Below are 25,419 nucleotides of genomic sequence, written 5' to 3'. Positions count from 1 at the left end.
CTGGAATATAAGAAAAGCGGTGGAGGAAAAATGGTGGGAAGATGAAGAACATTTGAGTGACTACCCGTGGGCAAAAAAGGAAATATATAAAAATTATTCTACTCAGCAGTCTTATTCGACATACTTGTTGATATAGATCTTTATTTATTTTTTATTTTCATTTTTTTCTCTCAGAAAGTGTGGCATATGACTGTTGAGTAGAATTTTTAGAAGATATTACAAAGAGGTGAGGGTACATGCAGGAGGAAAATCTTTTGCCATCGTGATTTGGAATTGCTATTTTTCCAATGTTCCATGAGGAAAAATCCTGATCTGCAAAAATCAAACGTACATCATTCTCTGTGTGTCAAATTTTTGTAATTAGAACCTTTAATATAATACATCCAACAGACTAATGACGAGGTTGTCTTGTGGCAATAAATAAAATTATCTTCAATTAAAAAAAGTGACTTTCTTATTGAACAAATAATGGCAGCTAGGGCTGTAAATAATTCGGTCCGGCCCAGCAAAATTGACCGGACCGAAATCCTCAGTCGGTCTCAGTCCCAAAATTATGTAGTCCGATAAAATTTGATCTGGTCCTGGGGTCTACAAATTTTAGACCCGACTGAATCGGACCGAATCTTTATATATATATATTTTTAAAATATTTTTAATAATTTAATATATTATTTTTATATAGTAATTATATAAGTTAATGATGTAATTTTTATCTAATTTATTATCATTAAATATAAAATAATATATGCTATTAATTATGGACAGGTCATTCATAGGACCGGACCGGACCGGACCGATTTACACCCCTAAGATCCACCATTGAGTTAATGCGCACCACCAGAGCAAATGCAATTGATGCAGATACTCGTGAATCTCTACTAAAATTTGTGTTTAGGCATTCAAAGTTGTTCCATACTACAAAAGCGTGCGTGCGCACATACATATGTATGGAAGTTCTGTTCATTAAGCTTGTAATCATATGTATGGAAGTGCTGTTCATTAAGCTTGTAATCATATGTATGGAAGTGCTGTTCATTAAGCTTGTAATCATCATTCTTTTTCATCTCCTGGGAATTGTTTTATTTGAAAAATGATATAAAAAAGAAAAAAATTGGAGTGTTGTGTAGTAATTGGTTTCATTCTTACCTTGCAATTCCACTGGTATTTTCATGGTATTGCCTACATGGTTTTACTAATTAGCTTAGTATGGCATCTGTAAGTTTCAAGATCAGAACACAGCTGAGTTGCCTTCCAATGCAGGAGCAAAGAGCAAGGTATACATACCAAGGTAAGAGAGAGAGTACGGAAGCACCTAGAGCAGTCCTAATGACTACCTAACCTGACGGTTTGATTATCATCTGTTCCTTCCTATGGAAGAGGAAATTCCAAAAGATAGATGATTTTTATAAGTTTGTAAAAAAGAAGACCCACCTCAAAAAGTGTAAAAAAACCTATTCTTTTTCATTGGAACCCACTTTTTTATAAGGTGTCTTGCGTGAAACTCATTTATTTGAAACTTGTAACCAGCATTACACATTCCAAAAACCAGAACCACAACAAATCTTTTACTCGATTAATCCTTGAATCTGTATAACGCGCCCACATCACACGATAAATCATCAATGGCTTTTCGGAGATGTTTATAGTGCATTTAGAAAAAAATGCTTGTGGACCCGTCAAGCCAAAAAATAGTATTTCCTAATAATGTCGAACAAAGAAACTATACAAAACTTATTAGTTTAATTAAGAATGCGCAAATCAAGCTAATGGGTTTTGGCAGAATTGGGGAGGGGTCTCATTGTGTTTTTATCCTTTTACCCTTCTTCTCTAAACCAAGCTTCTAAATTATGAATTCAGGAAAAGAAACCAAGAGTACGATGTTCGGGTGCAGCACCTTGAGATTGCAAGTCACAGGAAAACCGCCTCCAAGAATCAGAGCCTTATTTCTCGTGAACAAGAGGACTGTAAATAGGGTACCACATGTTGCTTCTGACATATTCCACTGTCTTCTCCTGCACCAAAATTATAATTCACAATTAAGAGATTCAAGAAGCTTCAAAGCTATATATATAACTTATAGAAGTGCTGTACAAGCTTCACCTTGTACAAGAAACCTTTATGACTAATAGTCACATCATCACCTTCTACATTTCATAAGTTTCACAACTGCGATTCTTATGCATATGCTTTTTTTTATAAGTATGATTCTTATGCATATGATTTTAGCATATGCTTTTCACAACTGCGATTCTTAGGCATACGATTCATGTGGGATTCTTATGCATATGCTATTCACATATGGGGCTTTTTATTTATATTTATCTTAGTTGAATTCATTCTGTTTGTTTATATCTAGAAGATTAACATGATAATTCTATACCGAAGGTCATTTTTAAAGTTTAATGTGTTTTATCAATCAATGGCTGCTATACTAAAAACAGTGTTGTTTCCAGTAAGATAGCAAGTTGAAAATACTCATACTTTGGACATTTGCTTGAGCTCTCTAGGCCCCACATCACCGTGTCCTTCTGCCAGGTCTTCTGCTACAGCTGCTTGCAGAACAGCAGCTCCAACCTCGGCCGTAATATCCCGAATGCTACATGACGATGAAGAGCAATAACAAAGACCAAAACATTGACTCATGAATTACATAATGAATTCCAACTTCGACAACCAAACAGAAAACCATCCCTATACCTAAGTATTATTCGATAATATCACAATTCTAAAATCACTGCACGAAATAGACTATAGCATATAGTCTCCACTAATGTTGGATGGGTTTTCTTATAAATAATCTTGCTAATGACATTGGAGGCTCTCATTCTAAATATGCATACAGCATAAAAGCTAGATAAATGCAGTAAGAAATAATATTAACATACCACCTTGATCTATTAAAAAAACTAACATCAACTCTCCGTGTGATTGTTAAGGGAATATCAGGAGGAGATATTGTAAAGTAGGCAAATGAAACACAAGTGTGATTCCAGAAAGAGCCAAGGATAATACCTATTGATAGATGGATACAAGATGCCCTGTTGGATTTCTTCATCAGTCATGTAAGAAGCGAGGCTGCATGTATACTGTCATGTTAGTAATTTATGCCAAACCAACAAACCCTCGTGCCGCATTTGTGGGAGAAAAAACTACATAATTCAACCTAATTTGTGTTTCTAGAAGTCATTTTAACCTGAACATTAGTCCATTGGTGAATACGATAATATCATATTACTTTTACAACCATATGTACACACAACGGATTTGTACAATGAATTTCTGTTTATAAAATAGTTAGCACTTACTAACTTTTCTGCCCAGAATGACAAAACATCACAAACACACTAGATTGCCATGAATTCTTACCACATGCCATGCCAAAATTAAGGTGGGAAGTATAATGATGAACAGACATAAAGCCAAATATGGCATGTGTAAGAGGAAACCAAAATGGTCTGTACATAATTCCATAACTGACATGAGTCACATGACATTAAACTGGCATTGACTCCAGGAGGTCTTCTTAAAGCTCTGAAAATATCCTTATTCAGGCCAAAAAAGGCTCTGAAAATGGATAGAGAGCTTTCTCCTCAAAGAAGCCAGGTCCTCAAAAGACTTCTTTCCTTCCCTGCCATTGGCCTTCAATCGCTTGTTCAATCACTCGTTGTAAACCAAGTCATTAAACAATCTCTAAGACCATTATGGGCACATGCAACGTTATTGTGAATAGCCACAGACACAAAACCAATGAAACTTTTTTTTTATTGGCACCAGGTGTCTGAGAACAAAGTCCCAACTAATCCTAGGGAGACGACGCAACACCAATGAAACTAGAAAATAAGAATGCAAAATGCTTGGTAAGCCTTAAAATTTTCAAATAAAAATATGACTGAATATAATCGGTGGTGAAGAACAAAGGCCCAACGAAATATTCAAATTCAAGTATAACATAAGCACTTGGCTGCTACAGAAGTCTATTCAAACTTTGCTTTTTATTAGCCTTCTTAAGAGTAAATTCGGCTTCTCCAGTACAAACAAATAAAATAAAAGAAAATAATGTTGGGTTGACCAAGAAAGCAATTCCATACCATTCAGCAGCTGCTTGTAACATTCCATCTGTTATAAAGTGAGCACCTGAGAGAAGTGTTCCCAAACCAATCCTGAATTGCAGGCATCACAAATTTTAGATCAATTAAATATTTAACAATAATTAGTAAGAAAAAAGATGGCCAAAGAAAGAACTCTAACCCGGGAAACAGGTACATGTTATTTGCTTGATTTACATGACCAACTTTTCCGTTCCCTGCGAATACATTCATGGATTTTTTAAGGTCATAATAACCAAAAAAAGGAACAAAAAGACTGGAATTATATACGACACTATAGTTCACAATGACTGCATATTACTAGTTGGAACCCATTGCTTTAACTTTATGGTGCCAAAATACTTAAAAACAATGTAAAAGTCAATAAGCGGAGATACCAAGATCAACATTTTCAAAAGGGCTTCCACTTGCAAAGACTATATTTTCTCCAGCATGTACAAAAGCTTCAGCAGCAGTGCATTCAGCTGTCATGAAATACACAAAGAGAACATATAAGTGAACCTCAGCATGCCCAAACATATTGAGGAAAAAGCGAATGCATGATGTAAGTCGTAAAAAACAAACCATTCTTTGTGGGATTTGACATTGCAAAAATGGAAGGTTTACTTGAGTCAGATTCTCGCATTGCCTTAAGCACCTAATTCCAATTCCAACCAATACCCAATAAGAAACCCAGTTGCAGTAAAAGCAAAGCAATAACCCAAATCAGAAACGACCACAAAAGTCTCTACAGAATAAACCAATGAAAGTCATAGGTTTTACAAATGACAATTCCATGGAATCAAACCAATATCAACAGCTGCTTTAAAAATAGATGGATTTATTAAAGCACCAAGAATTAATGTCACATATAGACATTCCATGCATCATCCTGTATTGTTATTAACAATAAACCAAAATATACAAAGCACGCCTGTCATAGGAACAACACACATTTCTAACCAAACTTAGTTAACTTCAATAGTTCAATATAATCCCTAAGTTGTTAGATATGACTGGAAACAACAAAACAAGATAAAGAAGGTATTCACCTCCTCATTAAAGATACCACCAACTCCAGACAAACCAAGAAGCACATGGGGCTTGACCTTTTTTACCTGAGAGAACATAAAGCTATCAGGAATTACAGACATTACAGTTTAAAAGAGTATCTCCGACTTTAGAATGCAAATACTGAAATGAAGAGTGGTTCAACTCTCTTGTATCAATATCTTTTGACATAATATAATACATAGCATTTCTATGGATAGAGGCCTATCAATTTGTAAGATATACCACTTCAATTAGACTAGCTCCCTCCCCAAGTCCCAGAATCTCTCTTGAGTCTTTGGCAAATGGTGCTGCAGCAGGATCAAGCCCCTTCCTCTCTGTTGTGACGAGGCCCTGCATCCAAACATTAGAAATTATATGATCTCATTCCACATCTATCTATAGATATTGATGGCCATCATTCATAGCCATGTCCTTATTTTTATTCTTGTTTTATTTTTCTGAACCATTGATTTACCAAAACATTTACAGAACACTCGTTTTATAGTTACATCAGGAAGAAAAGAAACCCCGTGAATAAAATAAATAATCAATAAAACTAGAAGGTCGTTATTATTTCAACACGAATATGTAATTAATATAACTGAGGACATGCCACACCCTCATATATTTTAAATAACACATTTATGGCCACGCAATTTTACAAAAGCAAGATGCCCATATTAAGAGGGAAACGTAGGACTATACATCTTTATCAACTAGAAAAAACTGATTCTTTGCCGTTGTTTCGCTATTTCCTGACATTCTTGAAGCAGCTTGTACAACCATGTTAAGAACACCAAGCCCTGCACTGAAAGCCAGAAGGAAAAATAGAACCCAAAAATACCCTACTTGTCGAAACAAACGGGGAATTGAAGCAAGATGAAGCTAGGAGAAAAAACGCATGCAAAGAACAAAACATTAAGCATAAGCGAAAATGTAGAGATAATAAAGTTAGTTTTGCAAGTACCTCCCAGCTCCCACCACAACTATCTTTTGGTGCACAAAGTCAGCCAATGGTCGACCTTGGGCTCTCACAGCTCCCAATAGTCCTGCAAGTGCAACTCCGGCAGTCCCCTATAACATCAAGTCAGCATGCTGTAAGTCAAGAATCACCCATAATATTCCTATGGCACTCTGCCTTGCATTATATGCCCTCTTAAGTCTATAAAAATAACGGGATATCACACCAAGTACTCACCTGTATGTCATCATTGAACATGCAAAACCTTTTACGATATCGTTGCAGTGTTTCAAAAGCCCACTTCATTTGAAAATCCTCAAACTGAGAAAATTAGGCCAACCATCAAGTCAAAATGGTAGAAAATAAGCATTGATTAAAAGTTATACTTCTAAAAGAAATAAAACCTGTACGATAGCCTTGGGCCAACGTGTGAAAACAGCTTCCATGAATTCATCAACAATTGAAAGATACTCTTCTCCTTCCAACCTAGGTTGTCTAAGTCCTAAATCTGTCAAACTAAAATCATGTGAAATGATGTCCACATGATATTTACTAGAACGAATTGGTTCACAAGCATTTTACATAGTGTGAAGATGAGAAGAACCCTAAGAATAAATTGATTGATGGCATAGCAAGAAATGAATTGAGGAACTGTCAATATACAACTGGTTTCTGATGCCTATTCTCAGTATCAATGAATTTTAATGAGGCCGGGAAAAAGATTCCATGTACATATTGTTACTCACAAAGAGGATCTTCAAGAAGCCTTTGATTATTAGTGCCAACATCAAGCATGACCGGGAGTATCTGTAAGAGATTAGCATAGTTTGAATGATATAAGTGATAGCAGAATTACCAACTTTATAAAGAGGAAATGTGTCAAAGAAAGATAATAGAAAAATATATTGTGATCTCCAAAACTGGATTACCCTCCAAATAATTAGAATATTTTGAAGATAAAGTCAGATAATAAATATGATTGCTAAAACTGATATGGGAATATACTAAGAGCTAGCTAATAAGCAAGCACAGAAAACATCCTCCTGCATCATGTCAAACATTGGCAAGCATTGGTACACCAGAGAGAGAGAGCATACTCTCTGTGGATTGATGCCAGCAGCAGCAACATACATATCAAGTTTTCCAATAGGGATACCAATCCCCTGAACTCCAAGGTCACCTAAGCCAAGGATACGACTGCCATCCGTCAAGACTATCATGTCTACCTGAAACATACAAGGAAATATGAACATGACAAGCACATTGAGAAGTCTAACCATACACCAAGATCAATAAGGGTTTTCTCAAGCTCTTAACTACTTTTTTCAGACTTATTCTTCTTCTGGATATTCAAGTTCATTTATATAATTTTAGAAATGCTTTGCATTTCAGGATCAGGTTTTTTTGCTTTTCTCTTCGGGAGGGGGAGAGATCCTTTCGAGGAGCCCTTTTGCAGTCTCCACACATATACCCAGGTCGAACCTTCTTTGCTTCTCAATGTAGTTTTTACTTATTTAGAAAAGGCAAAAAAAGGTTATATTCCCTCATGGGCTAACAATTTTGGGTTTCAAGAATATAGTTTCAAAAGGGGAGCATTTGAGACCCAACTTTTAAACTAGGAAAAAATGAACTAGTTTTATACCCTGTAATGAGCAGTGGCTCTTTAGTAGCCTTTCTTTTTCATTGGAGGGTATGAATGTAATTTCAGTTTTTTGTTGAAAAACTGTCGAAAAGGCTTTTAAAATTAGAAGTTCAAAAACTAACGTCTCAAATGCTCACCTTTTTAAACTGAGATCTCAAGACCCAAAAGTATCGAATCACAAAAGTGTATGAAATGTTTTTCCCTTTTTTTATTAGTACATATTCAATTCAAAACAAAGAACTAACCATGAGCAGCAAAATGTTGGATGTAATCATTTTCAATACTTGGTGAACAAAGATTCTTCCAAGTCATAAACATATCAATATACTTCAAATGATTTTAGCACAAGATTCAAAAATGAATTTACCCACCATAAAATCTACCACTGTAAAAGTTTTAACAAAATATAACACAATGATTTATGTAGCATAAATCTTGAAAAGAAATGTGGAAAGCAAGGAAGCTTTTAGAAAAGAGAAGGATATAGATTTATGGAAAGAATCGAAAGATATACAATCTAGCAGCAATATAGTTATTAAAAAATCAGATATCGGCAAGTATAATCCATGTCTATAAAATTAGATCGCTGTATTAGTTTACAGCTAAAAAGAAAATAATATAAGCATATGCATTAACATCGAGATAAGATAACACGATACGCACATTAATAGTTTCTTTTATGATCAAAGCCAAATAAAAGGCCTTGGCACCAAGCAAAAAAAAAAAAAAAAAGAACCAATTCATTCAGAGAAAAGTGGATCTACGAACCAACAAGATCATACTTATTACAAAACAAGTTATAACTAAGACAGCGAGATTATGTTATGGATCCAGATTCAGAATCTTTTTCATCTTAAAATATTACATGTAGTGAGAAATTTAGATATAAAGAGCATCTTAACTTACTATCAGAGACTTGAAATATCAATGCATAGACTTAGTTTAAATTTTCTAATTTTATTGAGAGCACAGTAACAAAATAAAAAATTAAAGATGATTACAACGTTTAAAAAGGGACAGTGACTAGGATGCATCATCTAACAAGATTCACTTAATACCTGTTGAGCTGGCCAATTATAGATCATCGACATCATCTCTCCTTTATCTTTTGCACTGAAATACATTCCTCGTGGGCGTCTAAACAACCCTGAATAATTCTGACATACTAACCCCACCGTAGGAGTGTATATTATAGGAGCGAAATTTTTTATGTTGTCAATAAGGACCTGAAGGCAAAGTCAATATATGCATATTAAGTTGCAGTAGAACAAATGATTACTTTAATTTCTGTAAGCTGGAAACCTGTAACCATACTTACTCGGTAATATAAAGTCTCGTTCCTATCATGCAGTCTATTTAAGATCCGCCATTTTGCTAAGGAAACAATACCTTCTGATTGGCCCTGAGTATTTTTCTCTAACGACCGATATGACTCCACTAATAGTTTTAAGAACAGAAAGCAATTAGAAAGCCCCCACAGAAAATCCTTACAGAATTAGTTATAAATGCAATTGACAGAAAAAACAGAACCCAAACATACTGAAACGAGCATACTGCTGCTCAAACGATATCACGCGAGGAGGAAGGAGGCCACGAAGCCCTAGCCGATCCCTTTCAGTCAAAGGGAATCCAGTATCCTGCTCTTGGAAAATGAGGCACAACAACTAAGTAAGTTCACGTAATTTCATCAACCCTCACATCCCACAAAAGACAGCTTCAAAAAAATTGCATTAACTATACCTGTTGTAGAGTTTATTGTTGTTTAATTTCTAAATGATAAAAAACAAAAGTACTAACAATACTTCGAAAAAAATTGCACATTTGCTCCATTCACACAAGCTAATGAAAATTAAATAAATAAACAAATAAAATGTATTACAAACATTTGCTGACATGGAACTAAAACAACTAAGCATGCAAATTACAGCAGTGCATTTTCCTTATCAAAAGTATCATCACTCAAGCAGCTCTCATGCATTCTTCCAAAAGAGAGTCAAAACGCCGACTCTTGAAGCACTAAATTTATCCTGATCCAGTCTAAATCATCAAGCCAAATGGTCAAAGTTAAGAAACATGATCTGCGACACCTTGTTATTCACTCCTCCAGTCAGAGTAACCCGTGGGTGAAAGACGTTGAATTTTTTAACCAAAGTTGAATAGTCCTTTTTATTTCACTATACTAGCCAATGCCACTTTATGCCATGTATATATCCATTTGCACATCAACTGCTACATATCACTTCTCTAGTAATATTATAAAGAAAACTCTACTACAACATTCGCAGCTTGTAAAATTTATGCTCAAAATGTGTAATACAAATAAAATGAGGAAATGGAAAAAACTCCACTACGATTTAAAAAGTAGAAACAACTACACCATAAGTTGTGCATCTTCTATAATCTACACTCAAATACTGACCATTCAGTGTTTTTTAAGTATACCATCAAAATAAATCGAATTCATACTTACTGAGATTCATCCTTCAAGACGAGTATCACCACCACACAACTTAAAAGGAAAATCCATATGCCCGTATAAATCAACTTACTTCAGAAGTACAGCTTAAATACCACTTTGAAAGTACGACTCTTGATTTTTTAAATGCAGAAAACAAAATGTTACTTTCAGCTTCAAGGGACTAAGAAGCAAACAAACGTCATAACTTAGAACAAATTCATAACAACCACAGCAGAATCAATTACAAAAATTGTGAAACTACGAGGGATGACGAGTACCAAAAAAAAGAAGCAAGTTTATCAACAACCAAACACTAAATTCTTTTTAAAATTTTTTTAAAAAAAATGACCTTGTTAAACCAGGGATCGTGGAGAATATCAGCGCCACGCTTGTGAACAATACATGGACCAGGAATCGCCGTCGAGAACCTCCTCGATCTGCTCAGATTCGACGCGGCGATTCGTGCAAGCTTCCACATTCTACGCTCTAAAAAGCCAAAAAAACAAAAATAAAGCTGCCGCTAATCTCCCAAAGCCGGGAGCACAGGCTCCAACCTGACCAACTATGCTCCGCGTTTCCCACTCTGTCGGCAGATTTTCTCGAGAAAATTTCAGTAAGTGGTAGGTCAGAAAGCACCTACGCCTGATCTCAACAAACTGAGAGATGGCTAGTTTTATAGGCACGCGACTTTTTATTTCTTATTTTTTTATACATATATATATATTTATTTAATTTAATTTCAGGACGAGTTTTTGCATCTACACTACTTTGGTGGTTGGTTTGGTCTGGTCGTGTGCACTGTGTACTGTGCAGGAAGAAAGAGGCAGTTGAATGCTGAAGCTGTTGAGTGTGTATGGAAAAGCTTAGAGGAACCCCACTATTAATTAATTATATCTGCCCATAATTTTCGGGCAAGGAACGAACGTGGGAGAATTCGACGGATGATGAAAAGCCTAGGTAGTACCTACCCTCTCTTGCCCATAGAAGGAACGGACAGGCAAGGGGTATAATATTCAAATGAAATATTATTAGGAGAAGCTACTATTTATAACAGTTTTTTTTTGCATATATTATGTAATAAAATTTACACCACATATTTCTTAAATTTAAAATTAGAAATGGATGAGAGAGAGCGGAAATGAGAGAGAGAGCGGAGATGAGAGAGAGGCCGACGAGGGAGAGACGATGAGAGAGAGGCCGAGATGAGAGAGAGAGTCGAGGAGAGAGAGAGAGTTGGTGAGAGAGAACTGAGATGAGAGAGACGATGAGGGATGAGAGAGAGAAGTCGTCTGCGTTTGAAGGAAAAAAAAAAGTGGATGAGAGGCATCCACTTAGTGTGTGTATTGTGTGCACCACTACAGTGGATGCTCTCTAGCACTACTCTAATAATAAAATAAATAATATTTATAGTTTTAGAATATTTAATTTTTGTATATTTTTTAAAAAAAAAAAGTTAATATACCTATACCTTTTTAAAAGAAATTGATATATGTAAAATTTAAAAAAGTTATTTTTTAATAATAAATTTTATTTCTTTTCAAATAAAGTGGGTAAAAGTTATAGATTATGAGACTGTTATTACTTAAATAATAAATAAGAATAGGAGCTTTTTCCTTTTTTTGTTTAGTTTATTCTCTACGGCTCAGTTTTAAAATACGAGTCAAGTCAAGCACGTGGTGGCCGGGTTGGAGTTAAAGCTTCGGTTGGTTCGGGACCATTGAGAAACATTGACTTCACTACCTATTATATTATGCCACGTGTAACCTTCTTGTTCACGAGTTGTGTATGTAGATATATATTTGGAGTTTTATAACATAACTAGAAAGCAACAATTATTATGAAAATTATCATAATTATAAAAATATTAAAGCACCAATTTTTTTTATCATTAAAAAATTCGTTTCAGTGATAATATGTTAATAAACAGATTTACAAATAAATATTTTCGTAAACTTGGAAAGACAGGCTGTTTTTCCATTATTAAAGAAATATATTTAGAATAAATAATTATAAGCCATTCCGATTTATAATTAGTTAGATTGACTTCCTAGCATAAGCTTTTTCTAAGAAAAAATTTAATTGTAAGCGATTATGCGCATTAATATGCACATTCATTCAATATGATTGATCAAAAAGTAGATTTTATTGAAAACAGTGTTAATTTAAATTTAGAATATTAAGGCAATAACATTAATACACAGATTGGTACGTAAATTTGTTTATACATAACAAAACTCTTTTTCTAATGTATACAAGACATGGAGAAAAATAAAGGGAATAAACCTATATAAACAGTATATAAACAGAGATATTGTATGCCTCCTATTTACAAACAACATATAAAGGTAAAGGTAGGTATATCTCTATCTCTCGTGAAACAGACCTTTTCGCCCCATGTATGGGCAAGTTGAGAAACCGCGTTAATTGTGAGCCCCAGAAAGGTTTACCGTGTGCACTTTAATTATTCCTCCTTACAGCAAGCAGTAGTGAAAAAGAGTATTAGGACCAACTGGGGGCTTTTCAACTGTGTGGTCTACAGAAATAAGCTCCCATTTGCTCCTTTTTAGCTCTAAAATAAATATATTCCATAATTGGATTGAATATATTCCAATCATGCAATCTAGATATTTCAATAAGAATACTTCATTATTATTCATTATTCACTATTATTTAATATTTTATTATTATTCACATAATATTTGAGATCACATCACTATCTAAATGTAACTTTTGATGTCCCATCTTACTAGAAACATACCATTTAAGATGATGCTTACAAGGGGATATTTCAAAACCTGATTCTTTTGTTTTTACTAATAGGAAGATGGTCAATATTTGCTTTATTAGATGATAGAAAAAGGAAAAGGGAATAGAATAGCCACATCACATTGTCCGAGCCCTATATGTAGACTCGATTTGAAAAGGAAATTCCAGCATTCATTGGGTGGGATGGAAAACGGGCGGAGGTTCAGTCCCCCAACTCCCAAGTCAAAATTGGCCTGCGGAGATCCATTCTAATAGACTATTAAAATCAATCAATTGGAATATGATTCTATTTTTGAGTGCAAGGGACGGAGTCTTACCCAAGCTACTGTCGGGAACAAAAATCTTTTCAGCTTATTTCTGCCACTGCTGCTGCTGCAGCGGTAAACTGAGGTTGTTTCTGCTTCTCTCCTTTTTCTTTATCTTATTCCAAACTTGAGGTGACCTCTTTCTCTTTCCCACGCTTTTGAATGGAAGAGGGGAATAAGCATTCATGTGATTTGATAACTTAATAAGGCCATCAAAAAGTAGAACCATGAAAAATTACAATCCCTAGGTGTCATTCTTTAGTCAAATCAATTCAGTTCTCATCAATTATTATTTGTTTTCGACTAATGCTATCCTCTCCATTTCAACTGTTAGAAATTCTAAAGCCAAAAAAAAAAACCAACAAGATTGAGACATGAATCAAAAGAGTATATCAATATCACAACTTGCACAACCATCTTATTGTTTTCTTACTGAAAGAAAGCAAAATAGTGAACACCTTGTTTTTGTTATAGATAATCACAATCTAGTAAGATGGAAACGCACACTGTGACTTCTACATCCAACTCTCTTATTAAACATCACGGAAGCAAGTCTCAGAAGACTGACAATTTTCTATACAAGGATTGCTAGCAAACAACAAGAATTGGATACCCGACCTCCACTATTGCTGCTTCACTTGAAGGTCCAGGATATTTTAGTAGTCTTTAGTTCCAAAGTTTTTGCACCACAGCTGTGAAGGAATCGGGCGAACAGGGTGATGTGGCCGTTGCTGCAAGAAAAAAAAAAGGCCTTCTTAGCCATATTCATCAAAAGAGATTTTTTTTTTTTTTTTTTTTTTTTTTTTAATGACGGGGAACCACCCCACAGCAGCATCATAAGAGATTTAATACCAACTACTTATCAAAAAGGAGGTTTAATATCAATTGTGTGAAGACAATTGAATCCAGTGTGCAATTCATTTTGATAAGATAGATAGATTTCCCCCTATTAGCACTTATTCAAGTACTCCAATAGTTTCTCGTCTCCTATGATAAGCATTGAAGGAAATGTAGGCCATTGCGAAAAATTCATGCCACTGTCTACCATAACCACAACCTAACTGTGGCATAAAATACCCAATCCATATAAGATGACACCACACCCATCCCGAAAATTTGAAATTTCAAAGCAATTCTTCCATTCATGTGGGACATCATACAAATTATTTTATAGACCTAAACCTATATTGTCAGGAGCAGAAACTGGAAGACCACAATATGGATGAGGCTGACTGATAACGAATGCTAATAAAAAAATACAAAGGGGGACATGCATACACCAAAATTTTGAAGACAAATCCTTTTTACTTATCAAAAAAACAAAAATTCGAAGACAAATGGTTAATGAATGCGTGTCTGTGTCTATGCCTGTCATTAGAATGTGGAAGGCTACCAATCTGTAATAAAGAGGGGCTCTCTACGCAACCTTAGCTTCAGCCATCAGTGTCTCAGCTAAAAGGTACATTAATAAAGTGGGAGTCTTTAAATAGCATAAATGGCCACAACTGCAAAGAGGAAGATTGCAGTTTATCTGTAAGCCTAGGTGATGCAACTAATAAGGTCCCATGTTTCGGAATACCTAATACATAAAGCAGATAGAATTAAGGTAAAGCTTGATACAAAATACTGAGTGCACATTAAAATTCCCAACTAAAGCGGGTGACTGAAGACACTATGAAATCATTTGTGGTGCGTTTGGATGGTTGGATTTAGGGAGAGGATTTGGATTTGGGTACTTGAAATCCAAATACTCTATTTGGATGATACATTAAAATTTAGATTTTGACCAGATTTTAACCTTTCAAAATCTTGAATTTCAAATTACATTAAAAGGGAAGGAATTTGAAATCATAGCATTGATTTGAAATCCAAATCCAAATTATTCTATCTAAGCACAAGCTAGAGGAATTGTTCCTTTCACTTCTCAGTTAAGTAAATGCAACGTGCTAACTCAGAAAAATACAGTCACTTGACATACAAAGTCTTTCAGCAATTAAGTTTGAAAAAATTATAAAATTGTGAAACCATTTCAAAGTCAACAAAACACCTAAACGAAAATACCATTCCAAAAGCAAATATTTGAGTTTATATCCTGAAACAAAAACAAATTTCATAGATTCAAACTCGTGGCCACAATGTCAACTGGGGAAGCATTACTCATTTCAGCCCCTAAAAGCCTAGTAGAAGGATGCATACAAACGGAAACTACTCAAGAAACTCTCAGAACCCACAAGATAGTAGTTAACAAAATCCACAACTAGAAACAGAATTGAATTGTCAACCTCAATTCGTTTGCATTTATGACAACCACCAAAAATAAGCTGGTAGACATGTATTTCACGCGCAAGAACTAGTTAATCAGATCCTAGATGGTGAATAACTAAGATCCATAAATTTCAGTTTCCCCGAGTTTCCTACATTTTCAGCAAAAAGACTACACGATATACGGTAAAAAGGTCGGCGACACGTCGAATTATACGACCAAAAGCCAATTTCCTTCTGAGACCAAACAGAAATCTACCAAGCGAGGGAAAAAGGAGATCAGATAGGAGAGGACCTCGAGCTCGGCGGACTTCATGGCGATGGGGATGCAGATGAGGAAGACGCCGGCCATGGCGATAGCGGTATTCCGGCGCCAGTGCTTGGGCCTGCAGTACGGGCCGCCCGTCATGCTCCAAACCTTGGCTCGAAAATCTCCATGGTGATGGGTCGCCTCCCCATGTCCATGGTCTGCTCCACCCCCCATTGATCACCACGCTTTACCTCACTCTGTCTGTCTGTCTCCTTCGTCTTGAACTGCAACCAAAACCCTAATTAGCAGATGATAACCCGAGATACATGAGCACAGTTATGCATATTGGGAAGGTTATGGCCGATGATTTGGTTGGGTTACCTGAGGAAGAATGGACCGATTCAGACTTCAGTGTTTGACAGTGCGGTAGTTAGTTTTTCTCTTTTTCAAAAAATAAAAAAAAATGGGCAAGATAAAATTACTAAAGAGAAACTCCAATGATTATAAAAAGGCCAAAAAAAATCACTTTATAACCTTCTTACTGCCTCGTATTTGAGTATCACTTCAATCGTTTCTTGTTTATATACTTTTAGAGCACCTCGATTGGACTCTCCATATGGGATCAATTCTTATAATTTAGAGATAAATTTAGAATTTTAGAGAAAAATCAATTCCTAATGGATTTCTCATTTTGCGATTTACATTTACGGGTTCTATACTCATTCCCTATCGCATTCAGAGGCCTTCCGTCTCGCGTCTTTTTCTCTCTTGGCTCCAACCCTTCCCTCGAAACACCAACGATCGCAGCCCCTCTCCATCGGCAAATTTTGTAAGTTTTGATTTCGGTTTCCCCAAATATTTGTGAGTTTGATTTCGCAATACCAAATTTCGCCCCCTCTCCCTCATTTTCAAAAATTTTTTCTGCAAATCATACCTCTCTCATTCTCTGTTTCTCTCTTCCCCTTTTTGCTTCCTCTAGAGGCCATGGTCAAGGTAAGTATGCAATGAAGAGCCTACAATTTGGTGCTCTGCGTCGGTGATCTCTTCGTTGTTTGGCTGCCGAGAATGTTTTGCTTGCAGATTGATTCAAATTTTTTTTTTTTTTTTGTCACTCTCGTTTAGTCATTCTCATTTTGGGCTTTGTTTGAGGAAACCGGTTATCATTTTAACCATTGTTGCCATTGATTTGTCTGTATTTTGGTTGGCTGTGTTGAGTGTTTGGCTGCCAAGAAAGTGATGATGTTTCGTAGATTTTTTTTTTTTTAAATTACTCTGTATTGATTTTTTTCTTTCACTTTCTATGAGATGTGAATTTCGGACTTATGTGGTTGTGAAATTTGTTTTGTGTTGCAATGGAAGCTGATATTTCCAATTTTGTTGATGTTTTCTCACTGTTGTTTGGTTGCTGTGAAAATCAAGTTATATTTATTGAATTAAAATTGTGTTTTATGTTGTGTTTGTGTGGGATCGTTTTGATTTTGCTCTCATTTTCCTTCATGGGATGTTTGCTTACTGTGGAAATCTCCAGTTGCAGAAAGAAGAAGAAACTGAATATGGGACCTATTGTTTTCGAATTATCTCTTTTTTAATGTGTGATTCAACTTGTGGTTTATCTTCTTTCAACATGTACTATGTAATTATTTGTGGTGTTTGATTTCATGGGGGGAACTATTTGTGGTGTTTGATTTCATGGGTTTTTGTTATTTCTTAGTTTATGCAGAACTATTTGGAGGGTAATGTAGTGCTCGTGATCTTTTTATGAATTCAACTTTCTTATTACACTCTGTGCTTCGGAAGTTATTGTAGTATGTGTGTGTGTCTATAGCAGTTATGTGTCCAAAAGTTAATATATATATGTGTGTGTGTGTGTGTCCAGAACTTATAGTATATGTGTGTGTGTGTCCAAAGCTATATATATTTATAGTATGTGTGTGTTTGTGTCTATAGCAATTATAGGTCATGAATGAATTATAAATAATATTAATTTTTTCTCTTCAACCAAGAATTTAATATTTCCTAATCAAAATATTAAGTGGAGAATGGAAAAGAATAAGAAATGATAGATAAATTTCATGGGTTCCTTAAACCAAATATGTAAATTTCATGATATCCTATAAAATGTAATTTTAGGTTCCTTAAACCAAGTATGTTTCATTGCTCTTTCCATGGGTAATTTGTTCTGTGTTGTTGGGTTTTTTTACAGTATTTCGTATCTCTCGGGGGAGGGGGCTGTTATTAGGCTGTGATGATGATATTATAGTGCGGGTTAATTCACAAGTGTTAATAGGGCTCCATCGATATGGCAGGGTAATCCTCACCCGGATTGCCATATTGCAGTTTGTGGTACTTTCCAGAAAAGGCAATCGACGTTTAGGTGGGGTTTTGCAGCCATTCAATGTGAATGTCTCCTTGCTTACGCATGCTGTCAATATTTCCACCATTCTAAGCCCCATTTAATTCTTTATTTTCAGAACTTTATGGGAAATCAAATGGGAATGCTCTTATTTAGCATTATTGTGATTTGCATATTGTTTGGTTGTTGTTTTGTGTGAATATGTGAATTGGTCAGTTCTGTGCAGTTGTTTTTTGTTGTGTCATTGTTTTGTATTATTTTGTGATAGAAAAATAATGTATTAAATCCCCTCGATTATGATGATGACAAAGCGTGGTGGGGATACATGAAATTTATGGTCATTTCCTCAATGGCTAGGTAACCCGGACGGCCAACAAGTAGTGGCAACCGGTTGTTTAGCCATGAGAAGGTAGCCAAATTTCATAAATTTCACCATTCGGTTCCTAAGCCAACGATGGAAAAACCCCAAACTTCATTCTTATCGGTCTAACATTTCAATGCATTTTTAGATATGGATTCACAAGACCCTGGCCATATGTACTTCACCAACCTCCTAAGTGAAGATCCTCAACTAGACCCCACTTACGGTGGGCAAAGTGAAAACTCTCCTATGACTATTGATTACTCTCCACCCCTACCCCATAACGATCTTATCGGCGTTATGAAATCAATCAGGGGTGCGAACTTCACCTCCAAGGAAGACAAGTTACTTGTCTCCGCATGGCTTAATTGTAGCCTTGATGCAGTCCAAGGAACAGACCAAAAACACTCAACTTTGGGAAAAAATTTATGAATACTTCCAGCAATTTAAAGAAACCACAAATGACCGGACCATCAAGTCTTTAATATATCGGTGGTCGGTTATTCAAAAGGCCACAAACAAATTTTGTGCAAAACTAGCGCAAGTTGAAGGGTTGAATCAAAGTGGCATGACTGAGCAAGACAAGGTAGAATATCCACACTCAAATTGTTTTATGAATATTTAATTTTTTTATACATTGGTTTAACATAAACTTTTTTGTTCACATGCAAGTTTAACAAGGCGAAGATTATGTACGCATCGCTAGAGAAATGCTCCTTCCAATTCGAGCATTGTTAGCACCTGTTAAAGGACCAACCTAAATGGATTTGACGTTCTACAAATCCAGATCCAAAGCGAAGGAAGACGATGTCCCCGTCCCCGACCCCGATCCCGACTCGATGTTCGGGCGCTACGGTGGATTCCTATTTTAATCTAACGGCGGATAATGTGGTAGATAATGACGTGGTCGAATTGGACCGACCAATGGGAAGGAAAGCTGAGAAAAGAAAATGAAAGGCCCAAGCCTCGTCAGCACAGGAGATTGTTGGGCTCAGCAAGCTGAAGTATACGCTTTTGGAGAAGTCACGTGCTCAGGAGAAAGAGTGTTTTCCTCTCAAAGCCGAAAAGATGAAGTATGACAAGGAAAAAGAGATACATTTCATCCGTCTCGAGGATGAAAGACTAAGGTTGAAGGCCGAGAAGATGGAAAATGAAAAGGAAAAAGAGTTAAATAAAATCCGTCAAGAGGACGAAAGACTGAAGTTGGAGGCGGAGAAAGTAGAGCTCGTTAAGAAGGAAGCGGATCAGCGCATTATGATGATAGACGTGAGTGCCATGCCAGAACTGCAACGGTTATATTTCGAGCAACTGCAGAGGGACATCATGGCGAGACGCAATGATGCAGCACATTTTGATTGATGTTTTTATGTAAAAAAGTTTATTTCTTTATTTATTTTTTGTTTCAGACAATGATGGATGACAATATTAAGACAATTTATTTCTTTATTTATTGATACTAAGACAATTTAATTTTTAATTTAGATTGTGTAAATTGATATTTTGAAACAAGGAAATTGCCTATTACAATTTCAGAAACTATTACTGATAACCTCAAATATAATCACTATTAACATCAAGGAAATACGAATTGAGACTTGATTAACTCAAATATAGTCACTACTAACATAAAAGAAATACGAATTGAAACTTGATTAACTCAAATATAGTCACTATAACATGAAGGAAATACCAATCAATTATTCGACATGTCTACTGTTAGGAATATAATAGTCACTGATGTTCAATTAGATCTGCTTGGAGCTGATAATGTGCCGATGTATCTCTAATATTATGATGACGTTGGATGAAGTCCGTAAGCTCAGTTGTATGATTGCGCGAGAATCGAAAATCTTCATCATCAAGTTGATCATACTCAATGTTCGATTCCTCACTATCATCACGCTCGTCTTCAATGATCATATTATGTAGAATAACACATGCCTTCATTATATTTGTTAGTTCCTTAACTTTTCACATTCGGGAAGGTCCACAAATGATTGCAAATCGTTGTTGAAGTATCCCGAATGCACGCTCGACATCTTTTCTTGCGGATTCTTGTGCTTTCACAAAAAAAAAAATTCTTATTCCCTTGTGGTGATGGAATTGTCTTAACAAAAGTTCGCCACTTGGGATAAATACTATCTGCAAGGTAATACCCCATCTCGTAATGGTTGCCATTGATTGTGTAATTGACTGGAGGAGCACGCCCTTGGGCTAGTTCCGTGAAAATAGAAGATCTCTCTAGTACATTAATGTCGTTATGTGAACCGGGCATACCAAAAAATGCATGCCATATCCAGAGATCATATGAAGCAACTGCTTCTAAAATAATAGTTGGTTCACGAATGTGGCCGGAGTACATATCTTTCGAAGCTGCGGGACAATTTTTCCACTTCCAATGCATGCAGTCAATGCTTCCCAGCATTCCTGGGAATCCCCGTTGTTCACCAACCGCAAGCAATCGAGCAATATCATTGACATTTGGAGACTGCAAATATTCATCTGAAAAAACACTTACTATTGTCTCAGATATTTTTTTAAGGCTCTCTATTGCGCTGTTTTCACCAATACGTATGTATTCATCCATAAAATCTCTAGTAACCCCATATGGTAGCATTCTAAGTGTTGCGGTTATCTTTTACATAGAAGATAAACCGAGTCATCCGGCACTATCTCTTCTTTGGACAAAGTACGGCTCGTACGACTCTACCTCATTTAGAATACAGAGAAATAGGGGACGGCTTGTAACGCCCTGGTCCCGCACGGGTCAGAGAGTTACTTCCTATCACTTAAACTCACATTTCAACAATATAATAATAGACTCCAAATTCCCAATATCATATAGAAATCTCGATTCAAACTAATTTTCTCAATATAACCAATTTTTCAAAATGTCAAATCATCATAACACAATAAAATTTCTTAATAAAAATTGCCAATACTCATAAAAACTCTCTATGTTTAATCCACTATACTTAAAACATCTCACCCAATGCCTCATAATCTTGATTCTCAGCTGAACCATCAAAATATCTGAAAAATATTGTGGAGATAAGGGGTGAGTTATCAACAACTCAGTAAGCAGAGAGCATATACTATCATGTGAACATGAGTATTTATAACATTAGATATGCAGAACAAAATATTTTCTTTCAGAATGCAGAAACAACATATTTACTTTCGGAATGCATAAACAAAACTTGGTACAAAACATCAGAGCAAAATTTTCAGAAAAACAAACTTGTTCCCAAAAAGAAAATCCTTTGGCATATCCAAACTAAAACATTATACTCATATCATCTCATAGCATCACATCGGAACAAATACCATGTTTAACCCCCATGATAGGGTTATAAACAACCATTATACCCGTGGCTGGGTCGTATATCATGTTTCACCCTCGTGGTAGGGTTATAAACCATCATTATACCCATGGCTGGGCCTTACAGAAACAGAACGGAATATCTTCGGAATCAAATCACATTCATTTAAAGAATCAGAACTTCATGCCACGGTTTTCAGATGACACATCACATCAAAACAAAATACTGAATATCTTCAAATCATTTCACATGTTCGAAATAAACAGAATCCAAAACATCTTCATTTATTCATAACAAAAACTTTTAGATTTTCATATTCGCTCTTTTTGCATAGTTCAGAAACAGAATGCACAAAATTAGCTCATGTCTACACCAGTCATGACAGAAAAATACTTTCTCTTATATAGAATTTATGCACATGCAAAACAAACGTCTGAGGTCATTTTCAGATTTCTTTTCAAAAACAAGCATGCATATTTTCAAAGCCAACCTTATTTTATTTCTTTTATGCAAATCTAGTATATGAACCCCGCTTACCTGGACTTCTTAGGTACTATTTTGAATCTCCACAACAGTACTGAACAATTGTCAATCGTCACCTATAAAAATTCATGTAACTTAAATGAATCTCTAATGAACAGATAATCTCATATTACACCTGAAGTACCTATTTTAATTCCTTAAAAACCTGAATTTTCTCTTAATTTCAAAATGCCATCACTTCCCTAAGTCCTTAATATCCACATACCTATAAAACTCAGAATATTTCTAAAATTGCATAATAATATTAATAATAAATACAATTATGCCATAAAATACATTTCTAGTTTAAAGACTCATTAAAACAAAACTGATTAAAGTAGGAGAGCAAATATTTCATTTAAGAAAAGTAGACTAATTAGTTTCTCTTTAAAGAGTTCAAAATAAAAATCTTGCACTACAACGTACTTCGAAAAAAATATATATTGATACTAATAATATATTTCAAATATTTATTTAATCTGTATTTAAAAATAAAACTCATACAAAGGGAGTTTAATATATAAAAACTAAAACATGATTAACTTATAATTACTCAAGCATCAGTGTACTGACTTACTACTATAAATCCATACGTCTACGTCCAATTAAAAAAATAACATGCACGTAATATAAAACTCACGATTTCAAACCGAATATACATAATCAACTCATTAAAATATAAATGCATTAACCTAGACATCAGAAATTATAAATCTGGAGACATCATACTAAGGGGAAAAATGATAATAGCACATCTCATCTATTAGGTTAACCGAGACACAAAAATATTTCATTTTTAAGTAACTACTACAAAACAGAGGACCAAGTGCAGTAGCAGGACTTACCCAAGGAAAACTAAGAGGCAGCAGCACCAACGGGGAAGGAGGTTGTGGCGGAGTTGGTTTGCGGTGGATGGTGGCTATCCTGATGGCGGCGCACTGAGAGAAAAAGAGCGAGAGAGAACAGAGAGAGAGAGAGTGTGTGTGGCGCCCTCAATCCCCCTTATATAAATACACAAGGATCGAGACGCCAGGATGGTGACAACACGGTCACACATCCCAACGAAGTGCCAGTGTGTGTACATGCAACAGTGTACAAATAAAATAACGCAGTGGATAGTCAACTAAGTACCAGAATTTAGTTACAATCAAACATCAGTAAAAATTTAAATAGCAGTTATACAGTCATCCATAAAAATATAATACAATAGTTTTCAAATAAACAAATGAGTGATCCCAGATCACTCCTCAGGCGGAGCCATCTCCTCAAGCTTGTCCTCCTCCTCCTCATCTGCATCAAAATCTACGTTACCCCAAAATGGTATCGCAGGTAAGTATAACCTAAAATAATCCTCAAGAATAAAATGCATTTAATGCAACCAACATGCATGCATATGATGAAATATGCATTTTTCCTCAAAACATCATTTTCCCCGAAAATGATAATTTTTCAACACATGCCAAAATCCCATTTGGCCCAAAAATAATCCGTAAAACATTTTTCCAGAAAATAGCCAATTAATCCGTTATTACCCTATGCACCATGGCCTCCCCTATGGACCATCCGCACGTCCTGGCTTCGTAGCGGTGCTCAGTTCCGCGCCCGGCGCGTACATGGCCAAGCACCCACACTACGCAACGAGCGATACCCAGTTCCACGCCCAGTGCGTACGTGGCCAGACATCCTCTAGTCCCCGCCAGCAGAAGGACCACGGAGTCGGCACGAATCTCTCGTCCGATCCCATTGTCGCCCGACGACAATCCAGGGGACGTTACTCAGTATATTCCGCTCCCGAGTAACCAGAAGAGCTCCACCGAGATAATGCCCCATCTCGGCTTGGGGTCGTGATACACACGCACCCAAATTTCATACTCATATGAAAACTCAGTTTTCATAAACACATGAACATGAATGCAATACACGAAAACCCAGTTTTCCTTTACAAACATGATCATGAGTGCCAAATGCAATGTACATGAACCAACACAATATCCAAACCAACAATTACCAATCCAATCAAATCCAACCAAACAACTCCAATCACCAATCCATCCGATCCCCGTACTCCTCGGACTCAGTCCGGCAAAACCAATCAACAGTTCAAATACAGTGAAATGTGTTAGTGCAAAAATACATTAAATTCATAAGAATTCTTTGAAGAAATACTTACAGCGCTATATAGCAATTTCTGAAGGATCACGAAGCTGAAAAATGCGACGTCTGAGCAACACCACAGTGTAAAATACACTGTGGCCGTGGGTCACAATATCCAACTTTTCAACGGGTGCAAACGAAGACTCAAGATTGATAGGGTAGGGCCGAAGGAGGTCGGTGAAGCTAGTGGTGGTGAAGGTTGGCCGTGGGTGGCGGCGCAATGGGCGGTAGAAGACCAAAATATCCAAATCGGAAATGTAGATGGTGGAGCTTCACCGGTGGCGGATCGAAGCTGGGGTTGGGTCCAATGGGTTGCCAAGAGATCGAGGATGAAGTGGTAGGAAGATGGTGGCCGGAGGTGGCGCGACGGCGGCGCAGTGGTGCATGGAACGCCGCGGCTTCAATGGGTTCGTGGTGGTTAATGGCGGCGATGGAGGAGCTGGAAATGGAGGGGGTGATCGCCGTCGGCAGGGGGAGCGGAGGAGCCGGGCGGTGTCGACCACCGCCGGCGCATGGCGGCGGGCTGGGGGAGAGACGAATGCACGGCGAGAGAGAGTGTCGCGCGCGGGAAGGGAAACCAGGGAGGAGAAAAAGAAAAGAAAGAAAAGAAAAGAAGAAAACGAAAACGAAAAGGAAAAGAAATGAGGTCCAATCCTCATAACTTGGGTCACGAAAATGATCCAACGGAAACGATTTTAAAACAGCTAATGAAATAAAATATTTCAAACACAATGATTAACATGAAAATAATAATTAAACCCAATAATAAGTTAATTTAATTCGAGAAGAAATTTAAACACATAACAATAATTAATTTAAAGAAAGCACTTCGAAAATAATTTTCGTAAACTAAAAATCATAAAAATAACCCAATTAAAAATCCAATAATTTTAAAATAAGAGAATAAAATTTTGAATCCATAAA

At 36.1% G+C, this 25,419-nt stretch overlaps 2 protein-coding genes across 3 annotated transcripts; both read right to left on the bottom strand.

The window, feature by feature from the left end:
* Positions 1-1,607: 1,607 nt before the first annotated feature.
* LOC121265021 (NAD-dependent malic enzyme 59 kDa isoform, mitochondrial) lies at positions 1,608-11,127 on the bottom strand. Its single transcript, XM_041168455.1, has 19 exons — positions 10,549-11,127; positions 9,282-9,378; positions 9,060-9,178; positions 8,800-8,967; positions 7,197-7,325; positions 6,846-6,906; positions 6,504-6,607; positions 6,337-6,420; positions 6,106-6,212; positions 5,844-5,946; positions 5,382-5,489; positions 5,138-5,203; positions 4,671-4,743; positions 4,484-4,570; positions 4,249-4,303; positions 4,089-4,160; positions 3,013-3,075; positions 2,482-2,596; positions 1,608-2,012 (listed from the first exon to the last, which is right to left on the bottom strand). The coding sequence occupies exons 1-19, from the start codon at positions 10,675-10,677 to the stop codon at positions 1,941-1,943; spliced, it is 1,812 nt and encodes a 603-aa protein (XP_041024389.1). The 5' UTR covers positions 10,678-11,127; the 3' UTR covers positions 1,608-1,940.
* Positions 11,128-13,664: 2,537 nt separating this feature from the next.
* LOC121240885 lies at positions 13,665-16,287 on the bottom strand. Of its 2 annotated transcripts, XM_041138416.1 has the most exons (3): positions 16,164-16,287; positions 15,828-16,066; positions 13,665-14,001 (listed from the first exon to the last, which is right to left on the bottom strand). In XM_041138416.1, the coding sequence occupies exons 2-3, from the start codon at positions 16,014-16,016 to the stop codon at positions 13,927-13,929; spliced, it is 264 nt and encodes an 87-aa protein (XP_040994350.1). In that variant the 5' UTR covers positions 16,017-16,066; positions 16,164-16,287; the 3' UTR covers positions 13,665-13,926. The 2 variants fall into 2 exon arrangements, with proteins under 2 accessions (XP_040994350.1, XP_040994345.1); XM_041138411.1 differs by lacking the exon at positions 16,164-16,287 and having other exon boundaries at positions 15,828-16,157.
* Positions 16,288-25,419: the final 9,132 nt, after the last annotated feature.

Source organism: Juglans microcarpa x Juglans regia, chromosome 1D (genome assembly GCF_004785595.1).
Source record: "Juglans microcarpa x Juglans regia isolate MS1-56 chromosome 1D, Jm3101_v1.0, whole genome shotgun sequence".
NCBI classification, from domain to species: Eukaryota; Viridiplantae; Streptophyta; class Magnoliopsida; order Fagales; family Juglandaceae; genus Juglans; species Juglans microcarpa x Juglans regia.
This window is presented reverse-complemented; position numbering and strand designations above follow the sequence as displayed.

Bases quoted from the DNA above. Each gene is read 5' to 3' on its own strand.
- LOC121265021 (XM_041168455.1), bottom strand. From the start codon at position 10,677: ATGTGGAAGCTTGCACGAATCGCCGCGTCGAATCTGAGCAGATCGAGG. The intron at 9,379-10,548 runs GTCATTTTTTTT...TTCCAAGAGCAG, and splicing joins ACGATCCCTGGTTTAACAAG to GATACTGGATTCCCTTTGAC. The intron at 4,744-5,137 runs GTGAATACCTTC...AATTGGAATTAG, and splicing joins GTGGTATCTTTAATGAGGAG to GTGCTTAAGGCAATGCGAGA.
- LOC121240885 (XM_041138416.1), bottom strand. From the start codon at position 16,016: ATGGGGGGTGGAGCAGACCATGGACATGGGGAGGCGACCCATCACCAT. The intron at 14,002-15,827 runs GTCCTCTCCTAT...TTTTTCTTGCAG, and splicing joins TGAAGTCCGCCGAGCTCGAG to CAACGGCCACATCACCCTGT.